At 30.1% G+C, this 23,487-nt stretch overlaps 1 protein-coding gene across 3 annotated transcripts in view; it reads right to left on the bottom strand.

Moving 5' to 3' along the window:
- Positions 1-1,719: 1,719 nt before the first annotated feature.
- The window catches only part of LOC115883636 (annexin B9), a 32,065-nt gene continuing 10,297 nt past the window's right edge, over positions 1,720-23,487 (bottom strand). For 2 of the 3 annotated variants that reach the window (XM_030902010.1, XM_030902019.1), the window contains exons 4-8: positions 20,749-20,968; positions 16,646-16,725; positions 11,919-12,165; positions 9,320-9,501; positions 1,720-2,133 (exon numbers count right to left, since the gene is read on the bottom strand). In XM_030902010.1, the coding sequence (XP_030757870.1) occupies positions 2,080-2,133; positions 9,320-9,501; positions 11,919-12,165; positions 16,646-16,725; positions 20,749-20,968 (783 nt within the window). In that variant the 3' untranslated portion in view covers positions 1,720-2,079. Of the gene's footprint in view, positions 2,628-9,319; positions 9,502-11,918; positions 12,166-16,645; positions 16,726-20,748; positions 20,969-23,487 lie in introns of all 3 variants that reach the window. The other variant, XM_030902030.1, reaches the window with a different exon arrangement.

Below are 23,487 nucleotides of genomic sequence, written 5' to 3'. Positions count from 1 at the left end.
CGTCAGTTTTAACCCCCCTGAAACTTCGTTATTGATAAAGCAATAATCAATAATCTTAATTCTGAATGATCAAGAAGACAGCATACTCATAATTTTCAGCTTATTCAACCATGTTCAATTATGGTGTAGCCTCCCTCCAATATTTAAATGCCCTCTTTGTAGTAAGGCTCATTGATGACTATTGTTGGCTATGCGGGCCCAAGTCATCTCTGCTAATTGTCTAACATCATGATCCCATGTCAAGTCTTCTTCTATCTTCTTCTTCTATCAAGTCTTCTATCTCTTAATTCCTCGTGGGTGCCATGCTGTAATTTTTGTGATCCATCTCTTATCCGTCTTTTTCGCCAGGTATCCTGCCCATTGTCACTTGAGGGATTTGATTCATATCTATTATCTGGGTCTTTTGTCGTATCCACTCTTTTATTATTGCCATAGGATATATTGAGCCGAAAGCCTTCTCAAAGTCTATAGCTAGTGGAAGTTCGTATTATTTTGTTCGTCTGATAGTTTCTCTTATCAATCGTGCTGCAGTCGCTTCTAAAGCCTGCTTGTTCTCGTGGCTGCGCAGCATCTAGCGTGTTTTGTATTCTGTAGTTACAAGAAGACATATAAATTGTCAAAAGCTAGCTATATTGTCAAAATATATTAAGCCAGAAAAAAAAGGATGACTTGCAAAAACAAAAGAGATCCCCTCTTCTTCCACTAAAAAAAGTTGTGAGATCTTGAGTTGTGCATGTAAAACCAAGTCAGTTATTTTACTTAGTGTCTTTGGAAGCACCTAATCAACAACTTATAGTGACCAATCAATATTAGACATTTTTTGGCCGACCATACCAGCAGGTATGGTAGGCTATTAAGATCGACAAAAAAAACTGTTTTTAGTTTCACTCAAAATGACCTAAATACAAAATATTTTCATGGTGTCTGTCTGTCTGTCTGTCCGTCTGTAACACGATAACTCAAAAACCGCTAAACCGATTTTAATTAAATTTGGCACAAAAATACTGTGGCACCAGAGAATCTGGCCATTAGTTTTTATACTGGGGGTGGGGGGTTGGTAAGGGGGTATGGGAGGACGTTAAAAATTTTAAAAAATCGTAACTCAAAAATTACAGTAGCTAGCGAAACGCGGTTTTCAATTTAAGATTAGGAATAATATTTGCAACAAAATTTGTGATAACATCAAAATCAGTCAAAGTCGCAGTTTTTGAGATATTCCGTGTTTCCGTAGTCCGTTTTTGAGAAAATCCGTGTGGAGAACTCCAAACTCCCATCGGGCGCGACTCCGGGTGGCGGATAGAGGAAATAACCGCGGACCAAGATTGGAAAAATTCCTTTACTTTGAAACTAAAAGAACTGCCTACCAACTTTTTATTAACATATTTTAGTATGGGCGGCTATACGTGCCTCCCGTCGCCAATTTTTTCTAAGATAATTATGACTAGGCTCTCGCACATCACCATTATTATAAAGAAATAATCTACTATTTCGATTACTAAGTAAATATAAACAGTGCACTTAAAAATAAATAAAGGATTTTAATATTAGTAGATTATGTTGCCGTGCACCTTGACTTCGTAATATATAACACTATACATACTACTATATAATATCTCAATAATATTCCAAGTGTGTATAACTTATACTTGTGAGTTGTTTTTAAAAAGGTACACGACCTACAAAACTTTGATTTTTGTAGATCGCTTTAAATAAAAGACATTTTTTTCTCTGGATTTTATTATAAGCATCTTAAAGCACATACATAAACGTTTACAAAAAGAAACTCTAATATAATATAAAAACAAAACACTTCAAAAATAATATTATCAATATAAAATATATGCCCTGCACCCCGTACTTGAAGTAGACTCTTCACAATAAAAATTAAACATAGGGCTTCTTAAACAAAACATAATAAGTTTAATAGACATCTTTAACACTTAGTAAGGCCACTAATGTAACCTAGAGTAATACATGTTAATTCTAAGTTCAAAATAAATATATTTCTTGAGTATATTTTAGAACATTAACTTTTATCAATCAACGACCTGAGTCAGTTATTATAATGGACATAGAGGCTTAGTAAGAGGAAAGTACAACGAGAACGTATTTGATCTCCGAACCTACATCTCCCTGAAAAGATATAAAAAATATAACTCGCATTAATTTAAACATTAACATTAGTAACTCCCGAGAAATACACTAGAGGGAAAGCGTTTAACTTGGCGCATTCAGGAACGCTTAGTAGTGTTCAGCAGTTGAGATGTTTCCATAGAATTTGTTAGCTACAGCTAACAAAATCTATGGAATTGACAACATCTCAGCTGCTGAACATTACTAAACGTTCCTGAATGCGCCTGTTTCTCTCAAACACTTTGCCTCAAAGTGCAATTTCCGGAGACATTTGTAAAGGCGATATAGTAACATCTCTTTTTTATTGACTAGTGGCAGTTGATAATATGAAGCATATACATATATATCAATAGGACACTTATAAAAAACAGAATTTTTTATGAGTGAAAATTTTGAGACACTGAGTAGGTTTACGGCGTGCTGTTAGACAGAATTTTGTGAAGTTAATCGATAATGGCCAGGAGAACCCGCTTGTAGTCACCCGATGTGTCACCCTGCAAAGGGAAGGATAGATTAGTATACAAGATTTTCTACTAAAGGAATGTATAAGCAACTACTTAACTAAATTTAGAACCAAAAAAATATCTAGACATAAAGCCAAACCGTAATTAAATAAATGAAATCGTCATTAAATTATAATTCTAGTTTATGTTAAGAATTAATTGTGTCCCCTCTATATTTTACACAGACTAAAACTTAGTTCAAAAAAATTTATAAGTTTTACCTGTCCAAATAAAAATGTTACATTTTTTATTGTTTACTCTCTTCATAGTTTCTACTAGGTATTTAATCAAAGCTCAATCTTTGTTACGATTACTCAATTGAAAAAAAAGAGAGAAATTATCGTTCTATTGGCCTCAAAAATGTATTTATTAATGATTATATATTTTTTATTACTATTTAGTTCAATTTTTTAGGAAAAAAGGCGCCAAGTAACCTGATAAATGAAGATCAATGACATTTTATATGGCTAATAAATATATGGCAAGGTTAATATTATTAGGTCACACGGTTCACTACGCCTCTTTTAATATTTTAGTTGAATTTTGTTGAATTAATAATGTTTAATGTTTTTCTGACTGTTGTCTGGTTGTCTGTCTAAATATTTTTTTAAGTAAACTTAATCTATGTACTACATACAATGTACTATGAGTGCAATGAGTATAAGCCCGTCACCAATTTATATTTGTAATTTTTATATAGGTTTGTGTTTATATATATATAAACATATCAGACATATCAATTTAGAATTATTAATAGATCAGTAAAAACTCATAATCCATATACAGGGTATCCCAGAAATAAGTGCAAGTATTTTAAGGGGTGGTAGATCTCGATGAAAGAAACATATTTTCTCTTTATCGTTTTTCAAATAAGTCCAAAATAACAGAGTTACTTTGAAAATTTCCAAAAAAAAAATAATTTTTTGCTAAAATTTTGAGAACCACTGGATCCTTTCTGGATTTTCTTTCTTGTATATTTAATTTAATACCTATGTTGCCATATTATCAAGAAATTATGTTTTTTAACTAAAAACTAAAAAAATTTCCAAAAAATTGTTCAAAACATTTCGAATTTTCAAAATCTTTTTTCGCGAAAAAAACCTTATAGGCGTGTTTCTGGGGTTGAACTATACTACCAGTTAAAATACTTGCACTTATTTCTGGGACACCCTGTATAATTTTATTTTCCAAGTAAGTAGAATGCGTGAAATAGTTTATATACCGGTTGGTGCATTTCTATGATATATCGATCTTTGTCTAATGTGTATTTTCGTTTGCACTAAACGTCATGTTAATGCTTAAAAACAATCATATTATTAAAACGTATACCTTATGAGATCAACTGTAATATAGAAAGTTTAACCCTCGTTTATACAGGGTCCGGCAATAGTGCGTTGGGCATCTGTAGCTCCTAGAATAAAAAACTTGGGGCTTTTCTTTAAGTACAAATCTAAAGTATCTACGACGATGTATCTCAGGAAAATATTTAACTGCTATAGGGTAGCTAAAAAAAGTGTGAGTGTATAGGGATTTTTTTTTAAATGGAACACCCTGTATATTGTTGCATTTTTGGCTTTTTTCCGGATCACTTAACATCATATTTTTTTCGGATCACTATACATTCAGAGATATTAATAAATAAATAAAAAAAATATATTTTTAACCTTCCTCAAAAAAATTATTACAAATACAAGAACTGTCCTGAAATCATAACTATATTAGGTATTTATGGATATATATATTATGGATGGCCTATACTTACTTCGCTATAAGTATCGTAATCTTAAATCATACAGGGTGTTCAAAATTCTATGCTAAACTTTCTAAAATATAAAATAATTTTTCTTTGTTTTTTTTTAAACGGAACACCTTGTATATTATTTTTTTATTACATGGAGAATTATAAAATGAACATTTTTTTGTATTTAAAGTACTTCAAAATTTTTAATGGTTTCGCAGATACACGCAGTATTATTTAATATGGCTGTTTCAACGGTAAAATGCGTCAGAAGAATCATTGGGTGGCTTTGATAAAAATTTACTGTGGAAATTATATATGAAATATAAAACCGCGAATATCTGCGAAACCGTTAAAAATTTTAAAATACTCTAAATACAAAAAATGTTTATTTTTTAATTCTCCAACTATTGAAAAATCATAATACAGGGTGTTCCGCTTAAAAAAAACAAAGAAAAATTATCTTACATTTCAAAAAGTTTGGCGTAGAATGTACAACCTGTATTATTTACGACTACCGTATTTATAGCGAAGTTTTGATTTTAGGACAGGTCCGTGTATTTTTAACAATTGTTTTAAGAAAGGCTGAAAATATACATTTTTTATTTATTAACATCTCTGACACTATAGAAATATATTTACTCATATTTTAGGATTATGTAAAGTGATCTAAAATGAAGCCAAACATGCTATAATATAGAGAGTGTTCCATTTAAAAAAATCATCCCGATTCTCTCACACTTTTTTGAGCCACCCTATAGAAGTTAAAATATTTTATGTTTTCCTGAAATAGAATGCATTATATACTTTAGGTTTGCACTTAAACAAAATTCCCAAGTTTTTTAGTCTAGGAGCTATAGATGCCCGACGCACTATTGCCGGACCCTGTATATTTTTGTGCATAATCAAAGGATAGTATCAACAGATGGTATATGTTTAAAGATAGTTTCAATAAGATCTTAACTATAAAATACTAGCAATCTCGACCTAAAAATACTTTTATCCTACCGTGAAACAAAGCCTAAGTAGTTTAGAAGAGATTCTATATTTTTGCTGCTAAAATGAGTAATAAGATGTAGTAAATTTTATAGAGATTCTGCCATCTAAATAAATAAAATATATATTTATTATAAATTTAGAGATATTAAATATTATTATTGATTTAAAGACATACTTCTTACTAAGAAAAATTATTGAAATTTTAATTTTCCTAGGATAAATAACTTCTTTAAAAAATGCTAACATTATAAAACTTCCCTTTAAATGAAAAATATAAATACCCTGAGGTAAAAAGTCATAGTTTCTTTTACAAACATGTTTTTAATTAATCCGTCTAGAGTCTCTCAATTTATACTGTCACACTATCTAATCTATAATCCGTAGATCTTCAAATATCTCTCTGTATATGAATAATTACAATTTAAGAAGGAATTTCAAAGACGCAAAAATCATGTACAGGGTGGGTCAAATTCGACGCTTTTAAATGGAAACACCCTTTTCTATAGGAGATAGACGAAAACTAATATCGGTGTCTGGAGCTCAATTTTCATCAAAAACATGATGGTGAAAACCGCACATCAATATCTGTTACCGTTTCGGAATTACGGGGTGTTTTTCAAAAATGGGCATTTTTAACAAATCGCTGTAACTTTTTTGCTATGGAAAATTTTGTATTTCTATGAAAACATTTCCAAAGTGTCTTTTTAAGTAGAATTTAATGGTTTAAGTATAATTTTTTTGAAATTAATAATTTAACAGTTATCAACAGAAAAATTGATTTTTTATTTGGGACACCCTCTATATTTTTAATTAACTCAAAAGAATTTAAATTACCTTTCCAAAAATATAGCACACTTGATATTTTGTTATAATCCCCTTCGAAATACAGAATTTTTAAAAGTTCGCCACTTTTAACTAGTAGGCTTTGGACCCCTTAATTGCTGTCCTCCTTTCACGCAGTTGAGCAGCTCTGAACTGTTCAAGAACGCGATACTCTCACTCCATTCAATTGAGTCATAAAGTTCCAGAACTGCTCCGCGCCATATAGAGGCACTAGGCTATCGCGCACAGCTCCTTTCAGATCCGTTCTCGAGTAGCTCCAGGGCGTAAAGCCCGGAACTCGAAGTTCGCGAATGGAGGACAGCAATTGATGATATGCCCTTAATGGAACTGGAAAACATATTTCTCCAGCAAGATGACGCACCGCCTTAGAATGCTGAAGTTATCAGCAAATTTTTGCAGCCAATTTCAAGAATAATTGAATAGCTAACCAAGATACCAGCCGTTGGCCGTCAAGACCGCCTGACTTAGTGCCCATGGATCTAATCCTATGGATATATTTGCGGAAGAATAAAGGTTCCTTATTCTTCCGTATAATCTAGATAAGAATTAGAAATACTTAGCAGTTATAAGAGGGTATCTTTCACCCCCACTGACTTAATGAATTCCACGAGAAATGTTTAAAAACTGCCCCGTCTGTCCATAACAGATATCGGTCGATATGTCGAACACCTGTAGCAAAATCTCATGTCTTGATTTACTATTTATTTTCATTGTTATTAGATATAGTTTAAATGTGTTGATGTTGGTTAAATATGTTTTAAATTGTTATAAAACTCTGATATCTCTCATAGCAAATATTATTTTCGTTTTAATTGATGCTCACAGCTAGAATTTTTTTGCATTACAGCCGGTGCCGTTCAAAGCCTACTTATTTAAAACGGGCGAATTTTTATATACTCTATATCTCGAAGAGGAATGGAGCAAAATATCAAGTGTGTTATATTTTTGGAAAGGTAATTTTAAATTATTTTCAATTAATTAAAAATATACAGGATGTCCCATATAAAAAATCAAATTTTCTGTTGATAATTTTTAAATTATTAATTTTAAAAAAATTATACTTAAACCATTAAATTCTACGTAAAATAGAGCTTTGGAAATGTTTTCATAAAAATACAATATTTTCCATAGCAAAAAAGTTACAGCGATTTGTTAAAAATGCATATTTTTGAAAAACACCCCCGTAACTCCGTAACGGTAACAGATATCGATATGCGGTTTTCACCATCATGTTTTTGACGAAAAATGAGCTCCAGTCACCGATATTAGTTTTTGTCTATCTTCTATAGAAAAGGGTGTTTCCGTTTAAAAGCGTCGAATTTGACCCACCCTGTACATGGCCGGCAAGAGAGAGTCTTGGTTTGGTATTTACATATGGCAATATCACAGCCCGACTCTATTTAACATTAAGTAGAGTCGGGTTGTAGCAATATGTGAGAGAAAGAATTTTACTTCAGGAGCCTGTGAAAATATTTGCTCTTCTCATTTTGTTCAGCACATCTTATTGTACTGAAACTGAACACATTGACTCTACTCTTCGTACAGACGAAAATCGACACCCAAAACCGGTGGATTTGCACATGAATGATATATTTATCATGCACAAGAACACTTATAAAATCTACAAAGCCCAATACTAATAGGTACTTACAAATAAAAGATCCATATTGTAACAGTAAAGAAAACAATATGTAATATATATTCTAATTTTATTAATACTCGATTTAATGAGAAAGTAAGCAATATAAATATGATTATAATACAATATGAATCTATAAGGTGATCGAAAAATTTCATAACTAAGGTAATTTGAACTTTGCCTCTTAACAGTTCGATAAATGTACTAAAGTCTTTATAAATCTAAAATCGCTCAGTTATAAAACTTGTTGATTATACCTATAGGGTATAAATGAATAAGTACAAAAAACTCATAAAGTGATTTAGCTTTAGAAAAATTATAGCAAGTTTTTCGTATATTTTTTTTCGATTTGGCGTTTTCTTACAAAAATATTTGCTGATACAGGGTGAATCAAAGACACAATACATCTCAATCATAAAATTTCACAAACACGTTTAACAGATAAAACAAGTACTACCATAGATTATATTATTAAATAAACTGGAAATTCAAAATGTTGATAGATGCTTAATGTGTTTTTTTTTTCAAATTTACTGTGTAGATCTGAAAGAATTACTAATACTTTTTTTCTTTTTGACCTCACTATACAGGTTGTTAATTTTTTTATTACTCGCAGCAAAAACTTTATGGTTGAAATATGGCAACCTCGGCCCGCTCGTAGGAACCTAATTAAACGACGCGACTGGACGAGTCGGCAGAAAACCCTGTAAGTGCATGCATTCTCAATAGGCAGTGTTGCCATTCTGTTCCCCTATAAGTAACTGTTTAGTTAAATAGCAAAATAAAAACACTAAATCACCACAATACACCAAAACACTTTTACTTTTACATTGGACGCGCGTTTCGCTAACCATGTTAGCATCATCAGCAGATGATTATAAACTAAGTATATATTAGTTTATAATCATCTGCTGATGATGCTAACATGGTTAGCGAAACGCGCGTCCAGTGTAAAAGTAAAAGTGTTTTGGTGTATTGTGGTGATTTAGTGTTTTTATTTTGCTGTGTAACACCAAAGGTTCCAACCCTCAACTGTAACTGTTTAGTTAACAATCTGTATAGAAACTATTCTTTAGTGACATAGAAGTTTGTGAATTACCTACACCCCAATTTTTTAGTCCAAACCTTGATTTAAAAACTGTCCAAAATACATAATATGATTTATATTTCCTCTATATAATAACTTTGTAAACGCCAAATCGACAATTTTTTTATGAAAAACTCTTATTATTTTTTTAAGGTAATCACCTCTCTGTTTTCCACTATTCATATACACCCTGTATAAGTGAGTCGTATGCTATGACGAAATGTTATATACTACACCTGAAAGCATCCCAGCATGATAATCTTAAATATGTATGAATAAGAAAAATAGCAAATTCCCAGTGTCTCTCATTATTAAATACCTTTTTTAACTACTTAATTAGCATGCAACATAGATAATAGTTTAAAAGTTCGACATACCTGGATCCAGCTCTCCAAGGTCTTTCCATACTTGTCTAAGAAAGCCTGTTTGATGTCGGCCAAGTCAATTTCAGATCTGGAAACGATGATTCTGATCAAGGTCTTGTCGTTGGTGCCAAGACCAGCCATGGACTCGTGGAGACGTTCGGCGAAATAACCAACTTTACTTCTTACGCATTTAACTAAAACAAAAATTTTGTTTATAATTCTTAAACCACAAAGTAGATATATATTAAAAACGTAAATAGTAATGTTTCGTTTATTGTTATTTGATACAGGTTTTTGTAGTAAATAAAAATGTCAATACTATATTGTTAAAGAAGTCAGAAATCAGCTAAATCAGTTTATCAGTTAACCTTTTATATATAAGAACCACAGCTTATTTAGTACCAGCTGGCCATCTTCGCTTGTTTTTGAGTATTTTCGTGTCATCTATTGCGCCTATCCTCATAAACATCCGAGCACCAGTATCCATTGTTTATTTAGAGGAATTTTTAATTCAACTCAGAAGCCGGCTTTTTGCATAATACAAGATAAGAGAATATCTAGATAGGTACGCAGATTTCCATGCAAATGATTGTTAGTCGACATGGCTGTGTTAAATAATAGTAATATTCTTTTTATAAACTGACAATTGGCTTCTAAGAAATATGTTAAATAATTGGACTAGCAACTTTCGTTTCAGAGAGATTTTTAATTTTGAAATTTAAAATAAGTATTTTTTCGTCTCCCGCAGCGGATGAAAATTAGAGCCAATCAGATGCATTCTTACGAATCTGTTCATTTTCTCAACTCTGAATATACTCAAAATTAATCAAATAAGTACAAAGGCGGCCAGCTAATTTAAGGTAATCAAAACTAAGAAGGATAGGACAAATTTGTGTGTAGCGTCTTTAGTTTCATAATAAAGTAGCACAGTGATATAAAAACCGCATGTTAATATCCCAAATAATAAACGAGAAAACCCATAAAATACACGAAAACGGTATACCCTGTACATTCTTCGGCTTATTTTGCGAGTAGTGTAGTAGCCCTTTAATAATCTCCGATGTACGTCACCAAACCTGTGACCAAACTACACTCACCGGCACGAAAGAGGGGCACCTCAAATTTTTTTATGTATTTTAAAGTTTTATATATTGTGCGTTCTAGTGAACCAATTTTGATGATTTTTTAAGCAATTTGTAGCTAAATTATTTGAATTTTTAATGTCTCTTTCTAAATTAAAAATGAAAGTTCTGAAAAATGAAATTTATATTGTGGTAAAAATTTGGAACACCCTGTGGAGTACGTTAACAAAGAAAGGAAGAATCATTGTATTATCTAGGTATATCTTGTTTCGATAGTTTGGTTTTTGAGTCATCAAAATAGCTTTATTTTTTTTTTGGAGATATTCGCTTTTGAAAGAGACACTAACATTTTTTCGTATTTTTTACATTAAATCCATGCCTTTGCTTTTGGTCCTAGATTTCCTTTTTTTGGTCCTAGTCTTGGGTCGAGATTTCCGTATGTAAGAAGAGTACAATGCGTTTATAATGTACTGAACAAAGAGAGGACAGCAAACACGTTGCCAAACGTAGGAAATAAACCGAGAAACTGTGCACATCGCTAAGAGACGTGGAAGGGGATATAGCAGATTTGTCGCAGTTGACCGGTCGACCCAATCAATACTTCTGTCAGTACTTAAAGTTCTAGGGAAAGGTGTACGTCATGCTTTCAGCTTCACGATTTAATTACGTCTCGTCGTGATATTATGATATTATGATATTATCTATAGCTTGAATTTTTTTAAGTACAAGCTAGAAACACTTGCATTTTTAGTAAAAATAAGTGGAATTGAGTGGGTGTTCGATAGTGGTCGCGCTATTAGAATTCAAAAATCGATATCTCGAAATCTATTACAAATAATAGATTGTAGTTTTTTCAAGAACTTTGTTAATATTTCTGCTGTATTTTCTTTGTAGAAAGTATGTGAAAATCTTTATCATTAAAAAAATTACACGATTGCTGAAAATTGCTATGCTCTAAAAGTAAATGGATGGATTGTTTACAATTTTTGAATGGAAAAAACAACCTTATCGAATTTTTCTTATGTAAACATATTGTAAAATATCCGATCTTGAAAATAAAAAAAAGTTTCAATATCTAAAGTGGTTCTTGAGTTATGGCCTGTTATGTGTTAAAAAGGTGAGTTTTTAAATTATCGGTATTACTGACGTTTTCTCGTTATAAAAAAAATTACACCTTAACGATATCCTTATAATTCCATTTCAGATGCTCAGAAACATGTCTAATGATTTTATCTAGTTATCTCTTGAAAAAAAGTATTTTAAAAATAAGCGGTTTGCGATCGTGATTTTACTTTACTTGATAGGGAAAGGCGTATCGGCAACGCCGCAACAGCACACCGTCGCGCGTCGCGTCGGACGGACGCATTTCTCTCACTCCGACTTAATAAGATCCCTATGCGATTTACTTCCACACATGTAAATGCCGACCCAAAAGTAACAGTTGCCAGTACGGTATAATACTCGTAATATTCAGATTTCAGAATAACTGAACTGAAAATAATGGCTGTAAATTTAAAGAAGATACTTACTGATGCCGAGCAATCCCTTTTGGATGCTTCCAGAGAATTCCTTCTTGATGACTTGCTCGATATCTTTACCGCTCAACCTCTCGTATTCCGAAAAGGTGGCTCTCAATTGTTGGTAACTTCTGGTGATCAAAATGGAATTAAAGATGGATTCTTCTGTTCCCCATTTGCCTTCGCCGGCTTCGATGAGAGCTTCGGCATCGGCGAGAGCTTGTTGCTCATTTACACCTTGGTTCTCGTCACGGTTAGCCTAAAAGTGTATTAATATTTGTGTTATTTCTTTTTATAAAAGGCACAAAATAAATATAGTCTATCCAGCGAATATGATATTTGTAACCTGTCATTTTAAATTAAGAGTATTTTTTGTTTGTCTGGTTTTTTTTCTACAAGTTTTAGGAAAAACACATAAGTTATTCTACACTCACTGTCACGAAAAAAACGGGCACCTTAAAATTTTGATGTATCTTAAAGTTTAATATATTTTGTTCTAGTGGGCTAATTTTGATAATTTTTTAAGCGATTTGTAGCTAAATTATTTTACTTTTTAGTGTCTCTTTCTAAATTCAAAATGGAAGTTTCCATCTGTCAATTATACGAGGGAAAACAAAATGTTGATATTTTAGTGAAAGTTTAAAACACCCTGTGGAATATATCAACAAAGCAAGCACTTTAAAAATGATTTTATCGTCTAGGTACGTCTTTTCTCGATAGTTTGTTTTTTGATTCGTCTCAATAGCTTCATTTTTATTTGATATATTTGCTTTTTAATAAGACAGTAACGATTTACAGCAATTTTAGCATTTGCTTTTGGGTTATCACCACACTTACAAAATAGTTTTTATTGTTTTCGGAATGTCACTATCGTTGAAAAGTTATATTATGATTGTGTATTAACGTTTACTCTAGTAGAGATGGTTTTAAGTTCTGAAGTATCAGCTATTGCTGCTTTAATTGATCATTGTAGAGATCAACTTAAAACCATCTCTGCTAGAGTAACTTATACCTATATACAGGTTGTTAATTTGTTTATTACTCGCAGCAAGAGCTTTATGGTTGAAATATGGCAACCTCGACCCGCTCGTCGAGAGACGACGGTCGCGACGAACGGGACGAGTCGGCAGCTTAGCTTAGTACTCATTTGGAATGTAGGCAGTGTTGCCATTCTGTTCCCCAATAAGTAACCGTCCAGTAACAATCTGTATATAGCCTAGCAGGCAATAATAATATGATTTTTCAAATACAGTGACATTACATAAATCATAAACACTATTTTATTTTTGACTATGACCAAAAGCAAAGGCATAGTTTTGATTTAAAAAATACGAAAAAATATTAGTGTCTTCTTCAGAAGCAAATATATCCAAAAAAATAAAGCTAATGAGATGAACCAGAAAACAAACTACCGATAAAAGATACACCTAGATGATAAAATTATTTTTAAATTTTTTGCTACGTTAACGTACCTACTCCACAGAGTGTTTTAAATTTTCACCAAAATACTAATATTTTCTTTACCCTCGTATTATTAACAGATGTCTTTTTCATTTTTAATTTAAAAATAGATACTAAAAAGTCAAATAATTGGGCTATAAATTTCTTAAAAATACATCAAAATCGGTACACTACAATACAATATGTAAAACTATAAAATACATGAACATTTTAAGGTGCCCGTTTTTCGTGCCAATGAGTAATTTTTCTATAATAATAGTTTTTATCAGTCAGATAATTCTTGACACGAAAAAGGCTTAAACCGAAAGTATATTTTTTAGATATGTTTTTAAATATAGTAGCAAAATAAATAAGAGTTTTTGAAAACCCATAGCGCATTGTCATTTCTTTCTATTAAAATTTTTCATACGATTGTATAGTTAAATATTGTTAAAATTGAGATTGCAATAAATGCAATTGTAATAACAATTTAAAGTAACAACCTAAAATAAATTGCTTAGAATTGAACAATATTCACAATTTATACAGAGTGAGTCCTAAATAAGTGCACGTATTTTTAGGGGTGGTACATTTCGATCGAGAGCTATTAGATCTCGATAAAAGAAACATATTTTTTCTTTGCCGTTTTTCAAATAAGTCCAAAATAACCGAGTTATTTAACTTTGAAAATTAAAAAAAAGATTATTTTTCCTTAAATTTTGAGAACCAGTGGATATCTTTTCTGGGTTTTCTTTCTTGTAAATTTAATCTACTACACCTATGTTGGCATATTATCAATAATATATATATATTTTTTATGTAAATTGTATGTTTTTTAAACTAAAAACTAAAAAAAATTCCAAAATTATTTTAAAAAAATTCCAAATATTTTTTTTTGCGTGAGAAAAAACCTCATAGACGTGCTTATGGTTCGAAATATACTACCCCTAAAAATATTTGCACTTATTTAAGACTCACCCTGTCTAGTTACATTATTCTTCAAGATTTAAAAAAATAAATAATACAGTACAAATCAATAATCATTTTTAAATATGTAAACTGATACATATGTTAACATTTTCTGGTGATATTATGAGCGACATTTAAAGTTTAACCTGTTTTTATATCAATAATATATGATAATTTAAGTCATCTATGCTAAAGTCTATGCTTTATATAAGTAAATAATGTGAAAACTAGGTACCCAGGACACATTTCATTTTTATATTGGTAATTGATTGAGTAGGTACATTTAATCATACTAACCACCAAATTGACTAACTGTTGAGCTAATTAATGTGAATCATCTCGAATACAAGTATTCCATTGAGTCATACATTCCTGAACGTTAAAAGCCGTTATTATCAAAATTGTCTTTAATATTTTATTTTTGTCCATTTCTTATTGTTTCTATCTATATGTTGTTTCTTAACCTCAATGAAATTTTTATTACATTTTTTTACAATTCATAGGCTTTAAAATATTCATATAAATTAAAATGTACAATTTAAAAACTCGGATATACTCGTATATTAATTTATATTCAGAACACTCGTACTTTAGAAAGTGAAAGTACAACAAACAAATAATAGACACTATATAAATATTAATTATATTTTTACTTTTCTTAAATATTTTGTGTGGTAATAATGTTTAAACGTTTATAGGGCTTGGTACATTCTCCGCCGGTGCTGCCACCATCGGAGTATATCGTAAACAACTAGTATATACAAATACACAGGTTTAAATAGCGAGTATACGAAAAATGTATTATATAATTTTTCTAAACGTGTTAGGAAGTATAATTTGTGAAAATTCTAAAAATAAAAAAAGTATAAACTTTGATATCTTCAGAAGGTCTAACTTGTATTATAATTAATTATTCCAGCTAAAAATTTTTTTTAGATAAGTTCCACTACACTAGCGAGCATAATTTTTATCACCGGTTTTGCTAGTGGGTAATTGGGGCTATTTCGGCTAAAACGAAATTGTTTAAAGGCACATAATTATAATTTTAGAAGATGTTCATAAAACATTTAATCACTATATAGTTGACTAAAAAAAGTATACCATTAATATTGCAAATTATATTTTATTAATAAGCACTTTGTTTAGTCATTTGTTTCGTCGAACTGCTTGAATCCATTTTTGCTTTTGATGAAATCGGTGTGAGAAACTATGAAGGTATAAAATTTTGTTTCGGGAGCGTTTAATATCCGGGAAAGTTGACTTATTGAACGTTATTGCACCCAACATCGCCCTAATTACGCTCTCCTTTAGGCGTTACTATTTTTTCGCCAATTTTATTAACATTTGAAATTGTCACAAAACGACGCCTAGTTGGTTAGGTTAGAATTCTTTTTCACTTATTTTTAACTACCCGAAACAGCGTTACATCACACAGTTTCAATAACTGCACTATCAAAAAACTAAAATACTGAAATATTATGACAAAGCCACGATTTCAATATTATTTAATGCGATCAACAAGAACTGTAATCGGGACGGCGCGAAATACAAAACATGAAAAAAAACAAAAAAAAGAAAATTTTTGATTTCTGCCGTATACAGCGCTGCGGTGAGAATTTTTTGAAATCAACTGAAATGCACCAAACCTATAGAATGTTCAATATTTTCAATTTAAGAATACCTATGACTAGTATTTTATTTTTTGATATTTAAATAATTATAATTTTCTTCTACACTCAGCCAAAATCATATTACTCTTCTCAAGCTAAAATGCATTTTCTTACAAATAGACAACAAGATTTTCTTACCATACACACAAAATCATATATGATTTAACAGTATTTGTACTTGTTAAAGCTTCGTTCAAAACCTCGAAATTAATAAAATAAATTATTTGTTTCAATTAGCGTAGTACTGTGTTCCTCTAATTTCAATGTAAGCATTCAGAACGTCCAAAATTAGTGATAGTAATTTTCAATTAGTAGACAAAGTTAACCAACTTTTGCCACTAAGTTCCTTCAAAATTTGCGAGTTATGTCCTTTTGGACTCTGATTATCATCCGTTAGGAGAAATTGTGATTAGAAAAAAAAAGTTGATTGTTTTATAAGATAATTAGGCTTTCTATATGGTTACATCTGACTACTGCCAGCTGTTGTTAGGATATTCTATTAATTTTAATTGTATTTTGTAGATATTGTGAATGGTCGTAAATTTAAAAAAAAAGTATAAAGTATAATTGAAACCACTTATTTATTAACCACTTTCTGAGTGAGGTTTTAGTTATAATTTATATGACAAAATACAATAACAGAATTAAGAATAAGCTTACCTGAACTAAAGAAACTAGTAATCTCTTAAAATGTCCGGATGTGTCGTCTTTTAAATCTTTCTCCAGTGGTTTTCCATATACTAAAAATAAAGCAAATAACATTTTAGAACAATAGATACAAATAATTATTATAATCTTTATCAGATATATAATGAAGTAATGGCAAATAAGGATATTTACAGAAAAATAATAGTATTAGTAATAGTTGCAAATAAAAACGATACTAATCAATGATAATTGATTACAAAGTTGTTTACAATTTTTGAAGTAGTTTTACGCAGCAAAAGAAGTAGAAAAAAATTTGGTATGTAATATTGCGATTATAAACTTCTAAACATTGTAGTGATTAACCCCCCTCGCATACATTCCACATTCTATATTGAATTTTTACCCGGTAATATTGGACCATTCTGTATGTTCTTAATTTTTGGATCTTTCTCAGTATTTACATGTCATAAATAAATATGTACGTGTATTATATTTTATATAACAATATAAATATATATAGTTTACGATACTGTTAATACAACGAGTAAGCGATGATTCAACGGATAAAAATACATTTTATGATGTAGGTAGACTTTAATTAGTAGGTACATAATAAAAATGAAAAATATTATAAAAGTGATAACTGGTGCCTTGACTGACAAAATTAAACCTATATAAAATTACGGAGAATATATTTAAAAGCTACGAAACTACACCTAAAAACTATGAATGTTTATCTTTATTATGTCCCTATTGCGTGTAGGTAGACTTCTCTCTCATCAATAAATTAAACAAAATGTATCTATCAACCTTGACAATTCATCATAATCATAATATAAATATATGTAAATCTCGGACTAAAATATATTCTCTGCTGTTAAAGTATGTTTACAACATTGTACTACACATGAAAAAATGCTTTATTATGTATTAAAGCAAACGAATACATTTATTAAAAACGATAAATATTAAACATCTTAAAACAAAAGTCACCTAATACAAATTACAAATACAGTAAAAATAAAAACAAATAAATAAGAAATAAAACTAATAATTCAAAAAACACAATAAACTATAGATATCAGAACTTAAGTTATAATATAATATCAATTTTTATTTTAGTTTAGATGTTTATTATAATTAATCCTAGAAAAATATTGAAACTAATTAAATGAGCACAACATTGCAGACAATAATTATCTTTCATCACGTATGCCAATACCAATAAATAACATAAATAATTAAAGACTGGAATGTTAATATATGCATATACATAAATACAATATGGATAAACAATCTTCTAGAAATTTACATTACATTTTATAACTGTCGATAACTGGCCCGCTTGATCACATAATTTTATGAAGATCAAAAAACTCAAATATACACCAGAGGACAGGAGAGGAAAAATTGTCTTTTCCGCTGCGTATTAAAGACCTTTATAACAAAATATTTTCTCTAAGGAAAAGTTAAAATTACTATAGTTCTCAAAAATGTTGCTTAATTTTAAACACGCATCCCAAGCAACACCGTTCAAGAGTATATACGTTTAATAAACGTACTATCCGTATAAATATCGTATATTTTTTTAAAGGTATAAATAAAATACGTATTTCATATTACTTTTTTATATGCAACGTATAATATACGCATATTAAAGGGCTTTATTATCCGTTAATCTTAGTATATACGTTTATTATAGTGAATATTATTATACTGCTTTTTAACGTATATTCGAAACATATATTTTAAGTATATAATATTTCGATTTTGGCACCAAGTCAGTTATATTCGTAATTTTTGAAAAGTTCAGACACAAAGGGCATAATAAGTAATTATCAAACTGATTTTTTGCGATTTTTTGATAAATTTGAACTCCAATATAAAAATATTAAAAAGAACTGAATTTCAAAAACGTATATAACCAGTATCAATAAATTGTATAGAAATGGTATATAGACTACATATACCAAACGTTTATTCGACACTATAAAATCTGGTCACGTGACTAGATCTACCAACCATATCGTTAGACTTTTTGCAGCAGATGGAATCTAAATGGAATATGGCATACGTATATGAAACCTATACTCGACACTACAAAATCTTGTCACATGATCAAATCTACCCAATCACGTTGCGTCTTCTATGAAACATCTAGGTTCAGGGTATTCATAAGCGTGATCAAGGGTAAAGACGCCATTGTGTCCACACATTGTTTGTTTGATATCAATATAAGGTGCGTTATTTAATATAATACTTTTCCTAAAGACATAAATATGGTATATCCAGCTACTCCTTTTACACAATTTATAGTTCAATTGCAGAAGGAAGAGAAAGTACACTTAGGCTCTGTTACTTACGTATTACGCATTGTAGCGTTTTGAGGATTTTTTTTTCGTCATTTTTTTCCTTTGGAAACGTAATTGAGGGTAAGTTTTAAATTTATCAATAATTATAAGCTTTTATTTAACTTTACATGTACGTATTTATGTAAATTTTTATATGCATGAATATGTTCATGTTCAATGACAAGTTTTTGCAGTGCTGAGCATAGGTTTTGTAAACGTATACTGTATACCGTTTACATAACCCTGTTGCAAATTAAAAAAAAACAATTCGCGCAAACGCTTTTTTAAAAAACAGGCCTTTCTTAAACCAAAACTTTTTTTATTACTGTTAGTACATGGATTAAATAAAAACTTGTTGTTAGGAAGTTATTTATTACACCCTATCAGTAATTGTATAATATATCGTTTGTCCTTTCTCCATTTTTTAGAAGCTGTCAAACTTTCTTATTCTGTTAGACAACTGGATTGATTTAAACGATTTTGTATAATAATATACTTCTCGTATAACAGAGAAAAAATGTGAACGTATGTATATATTCTTTATATTTTATGTTTAGTTATATTTATACATTGTCAGTTTTCTTATTAAGAATTATGATATGTTTTGTTTATTTTTATTTCAGTAATGTACGGTATATGTCTCCAATTTTTAAGAAGTTATTAAAGAAGATTTCTAATTAAGTTTTTTATACTTATTCATTAAAAATCCTACCATTAATCATAAAAAATGTATTAGCAAATTAAATTTAGTAATTTAACCACCTATAGCATTATTGTTTTTATTAATAGGAAGAATTTTTGAAGCAGTAAAAACAAACTTTTTAATTTATTTTAGGTTACTGAAAGAGTGCAATATTATGTTATATAAAGGGGTTATAGGGTATAATTTATGATTTATGTCACCATTATGTAGCATTTCTTAAGTAACCTAAGGTTTGTTTATACTGGTTCAAAAACCCTTCATATTAATGAAAAACAATAATGCTAGGTGGTTATATTACTAAATTTCATTTCCTGGATGCGTATAAATGTGTACGTAAAAATAATATTTAATAAACGGTTCTGTTTCGCGTATAAATTTATAAAGAAAAATAACATTTAATACACCTATTTGGTCTACGTGTAATCCTAGTATATCATAAATTGCTAATATACGTTTACCATCTTGTATAATATTGGTATATGTATATACGATTATAAAAGGAATAGAGAAACCTGAAATATATACGCTGAAGTCGCGGACATTTTGCAGTTTATTATAGGTTTCACATTCTTTGTCGTATACCTAGATAAGACGGACGGTATTAGATCAGTTTAAACGTATAATATACCATTGTGTGTTGCTTGGGATGTCTCAAACTCAAAAATAATCTTACGTTTTAAGAGATTGCTATAAAATTGTCAAAATCAAACCAAAGCATCAGAGCATATCAATGTCATCAGGCCACGAAAGGTAAGTTCGTATTAAAAGAAATTGGGTATAGTCTGCCCAACAAGAAAATCTATGACGATGACAGTTGTGTCTTTTCTCAGTACACAATATAAACTCTACTTTTAGACGTAAAGAATCAAAAATATTAAATTTCTCATGATTAATTATTTAAAAATAACGGTACAGATTTTGTAGGCCAAGGAAACGCTAATGCCTCAAGTAAAAAGAACCAGATAGATATTAAAATTCCAAGCATACATAACTCAAACATATCAAGCCGCCTTATACAACTGATAGAGATCTTAAGCCATAATAAATAAACAAATACTTACTTTGTTCGTAGAATTGGGCAATAGTTCTAATACCATAGTTGGACAGAGTGCAGAGGATTTCGATGATTGCTTCTTCATCGGTACCCAATCCAGCGACAGCGTCGTGGAGTTCTTTGGCATAAAATTGGGGTAATGGGGTCATGAGGGCTACAATGACATCTTCGAATTTGCCACCGAGTTCGCTCTTAAGTTCGGAGATTAAGTCTTTTCCGTAAGATGTCTAAAAAATTGTAAAAATTACAATAACAAGCCCAGTAGTAATTAGTTACAATACATTAGGAAAACAACAAGTACAACCTTATTATTCGTCGTAATCAAGAGAAAATTACTGAAAATGTGTTAAAAAAAGTGATGATTACTCTATATCTTAACAAATCAGAAAAGAATGTAAGACAATGATAAATTCACTCAAAAATCCTGTTCTCCATATAAATTGCTATAAGTATAGATGGCTGTTTAAATTATTAAGTTATTTGTTGTTATTTAGACATTATTTAAAAGTTGTCGCAGTCTAATAAATACACTTAAAAATATTCTGATGCATTCGAATCCTTTTGTAAAGCCTAAACAAAAAAAACCGGTTTATTTACATTTCAATGAAATTATGTCATTTGCTTTAACGCAAAAAATATCACGTGCAGTGCTAGAAGGTAAAAAGAAATTAGAAAAAGAGTTTTAAGCACAAAAAGTTACAGGCACAATTATTGATTATACCAGTCCTACATTGCATTGGCATAGTGCATCAATTTATTCTCAAAATTTATTTTATAACGTAGAGCAGTAGTCTTGGTACTTTTTATGGGAACACCATTTATTAAAAAAGAAATTCTGAGATTTCAAAACAAAAAGTTGCAAATAATATCTATATCATTAAAGAGTTGCCCTAAAAGTCCAATAAATCAAGGTTAACACCACGGCTTAATTTGTCGACCCAGACTTTTTCCTAATTACTAACAAAAATGGTGATTATCATTTTTTACATAGAATTAGTTTTTTTTCGAGATATTACGCCTCGAAAATCCCTGATTTTCTCTCCAAGTCTTAACGCTCCGAAGATAGATTTCATAAGCATGATTGATAGGACAAATTGTTTAATAACTAGACTAAAATTTAATAATTCTTGATGATTCAAAGTTCATTTAAAAGGTAACAAATTTTGAGAGCTATCACATTTTAGAACATATTTACTTCTACCTTTACGTTTGAAGGAAATACTTCATTTTTATAAATACGGCCTAGTCATACACAATTTTATAAGTCCCTTCCACAGCCCCTAGCCTAGACCATCAAGGGTTGCTGATATTTCAGACCAAATGGGGAAGGTAGTCCATTATATCCGGGAAAATGGACAGGAACAATATACTTCTGAAAGAGTTGCACGATATTGCAAGTAATTTTGAACTTTTATCATTGATTTCCAACTCATTGATGTTTGTTACTTATGCAATTTTCTTTTGTTTACGACACTTCCCGGAAATTCCAAAAAGCGGAAAAAACCACTCACAAATAGTTGTTTTTTATTAAAATGTGCTTAAACAAATACTTCAAACTTTGAGTTGCTTAAAGAGCTTGCTTCTTTTTCTTTCAACTACAGATCTTTATCTTTTATCTTTATATCAATTTACAATTTTAATTCCTAGAAATCATTCAGTGTTTTGGGAAATTACAAATCGTTTCTATTTCCATAATATCTTTTTTATAAACTGCGGTCAACTGTATAGTGATACGAGTAAAGAATTAAAAAATATATAATGGAAGCCTTTTTATAGTGCTTCGATTGGTACTGAGGTTACGTGGAATACAATTTGAATACCTTTGAAATTAGCTCTAATTTTCAGAAAATTTCTGTGCAAAAATTTCAAAACCTGACTCAAATAGTTATATTTTTTGTGATTACTCTAGGCAACAATAAAATATAACTAGACAATAATAGGTGGGCGATAAAAGGAAACAAGCGCCATGCTTGTAGGCGAATAAGTTAATAAATGTTAAAGTGGGTGGTAGAGTGTTTACTAATCGCGTCTAGAACCTAGACTCTCTTGAGTCTCTTATGTATATTTAAGAATTAATAACAGAATAACCAATAAGATCTCAAGACCAGGTGGCTAAGAAGTAAAGAGTATTTATCAGAATATTTAGTGTTGAATAAACAAATAATATATGGAGCAATATTACTTAATGTTTCCAATTTATAATATATCAAATAATATGTTCTCTAACAATGTATAAATTATGTATTATTGCATTAATTAAAATGTATTAATATTTCGTTCAGATTCAATACAGGGTGAGTCTTAAATAAGTGCAAATATTTTCAAGGATGGTATATTTCGACCCCAGGAACACGTCTATTAGGTTTTTTTGCAAAAAAAAGATGTTGAAAATCGTGCATTTTCTTTTAAATTTCCCTGTATATTTTTCGAAAACATTTTGCAACTGCCTGTTGACCGTTAAAAATTTTTTTCACACGGTATTATAATTTCTTAATCTCTGATATTACCATAGTTACAGCTTTACTCTATGGTTACGACACTAAAAGGGATGCAATTACAGAAAAAAATCCGGTGGCTCTCAAAATTTTTTCAAAAAAAAATCATTTTTTTTTTACATTTTCAAACTTAAATAACTCGGTTATTTTGGACTTATCTCAAAAATGGCAATTTCTTTTATCGAGATCTACCAACCCTGAAAATATTTGCACTTATTTAAGTCTCACCCTGTATAACTACAAAACGTCCG

This window comes from Sitophilus oryzae, unplaced genomic scaffold (assembly GCF_002938485.1).
Source record: "Sitophilus oryzae breed Bouriz unplaced genomic scaffold, Soryzae_2.0 scaffold_111_pilon_pilon, whole genome shotgun sequence".
NCBI classification, from domain to species: Eukaryota; Metazoa; Arthropoda; class Insecta; order Coleoptera; family Curculionidae; genus Sitophilus; species Sitophilus oryzae.
This window is presented reverse-complemented; position numbering and strand designations above follow the sequence as displayed.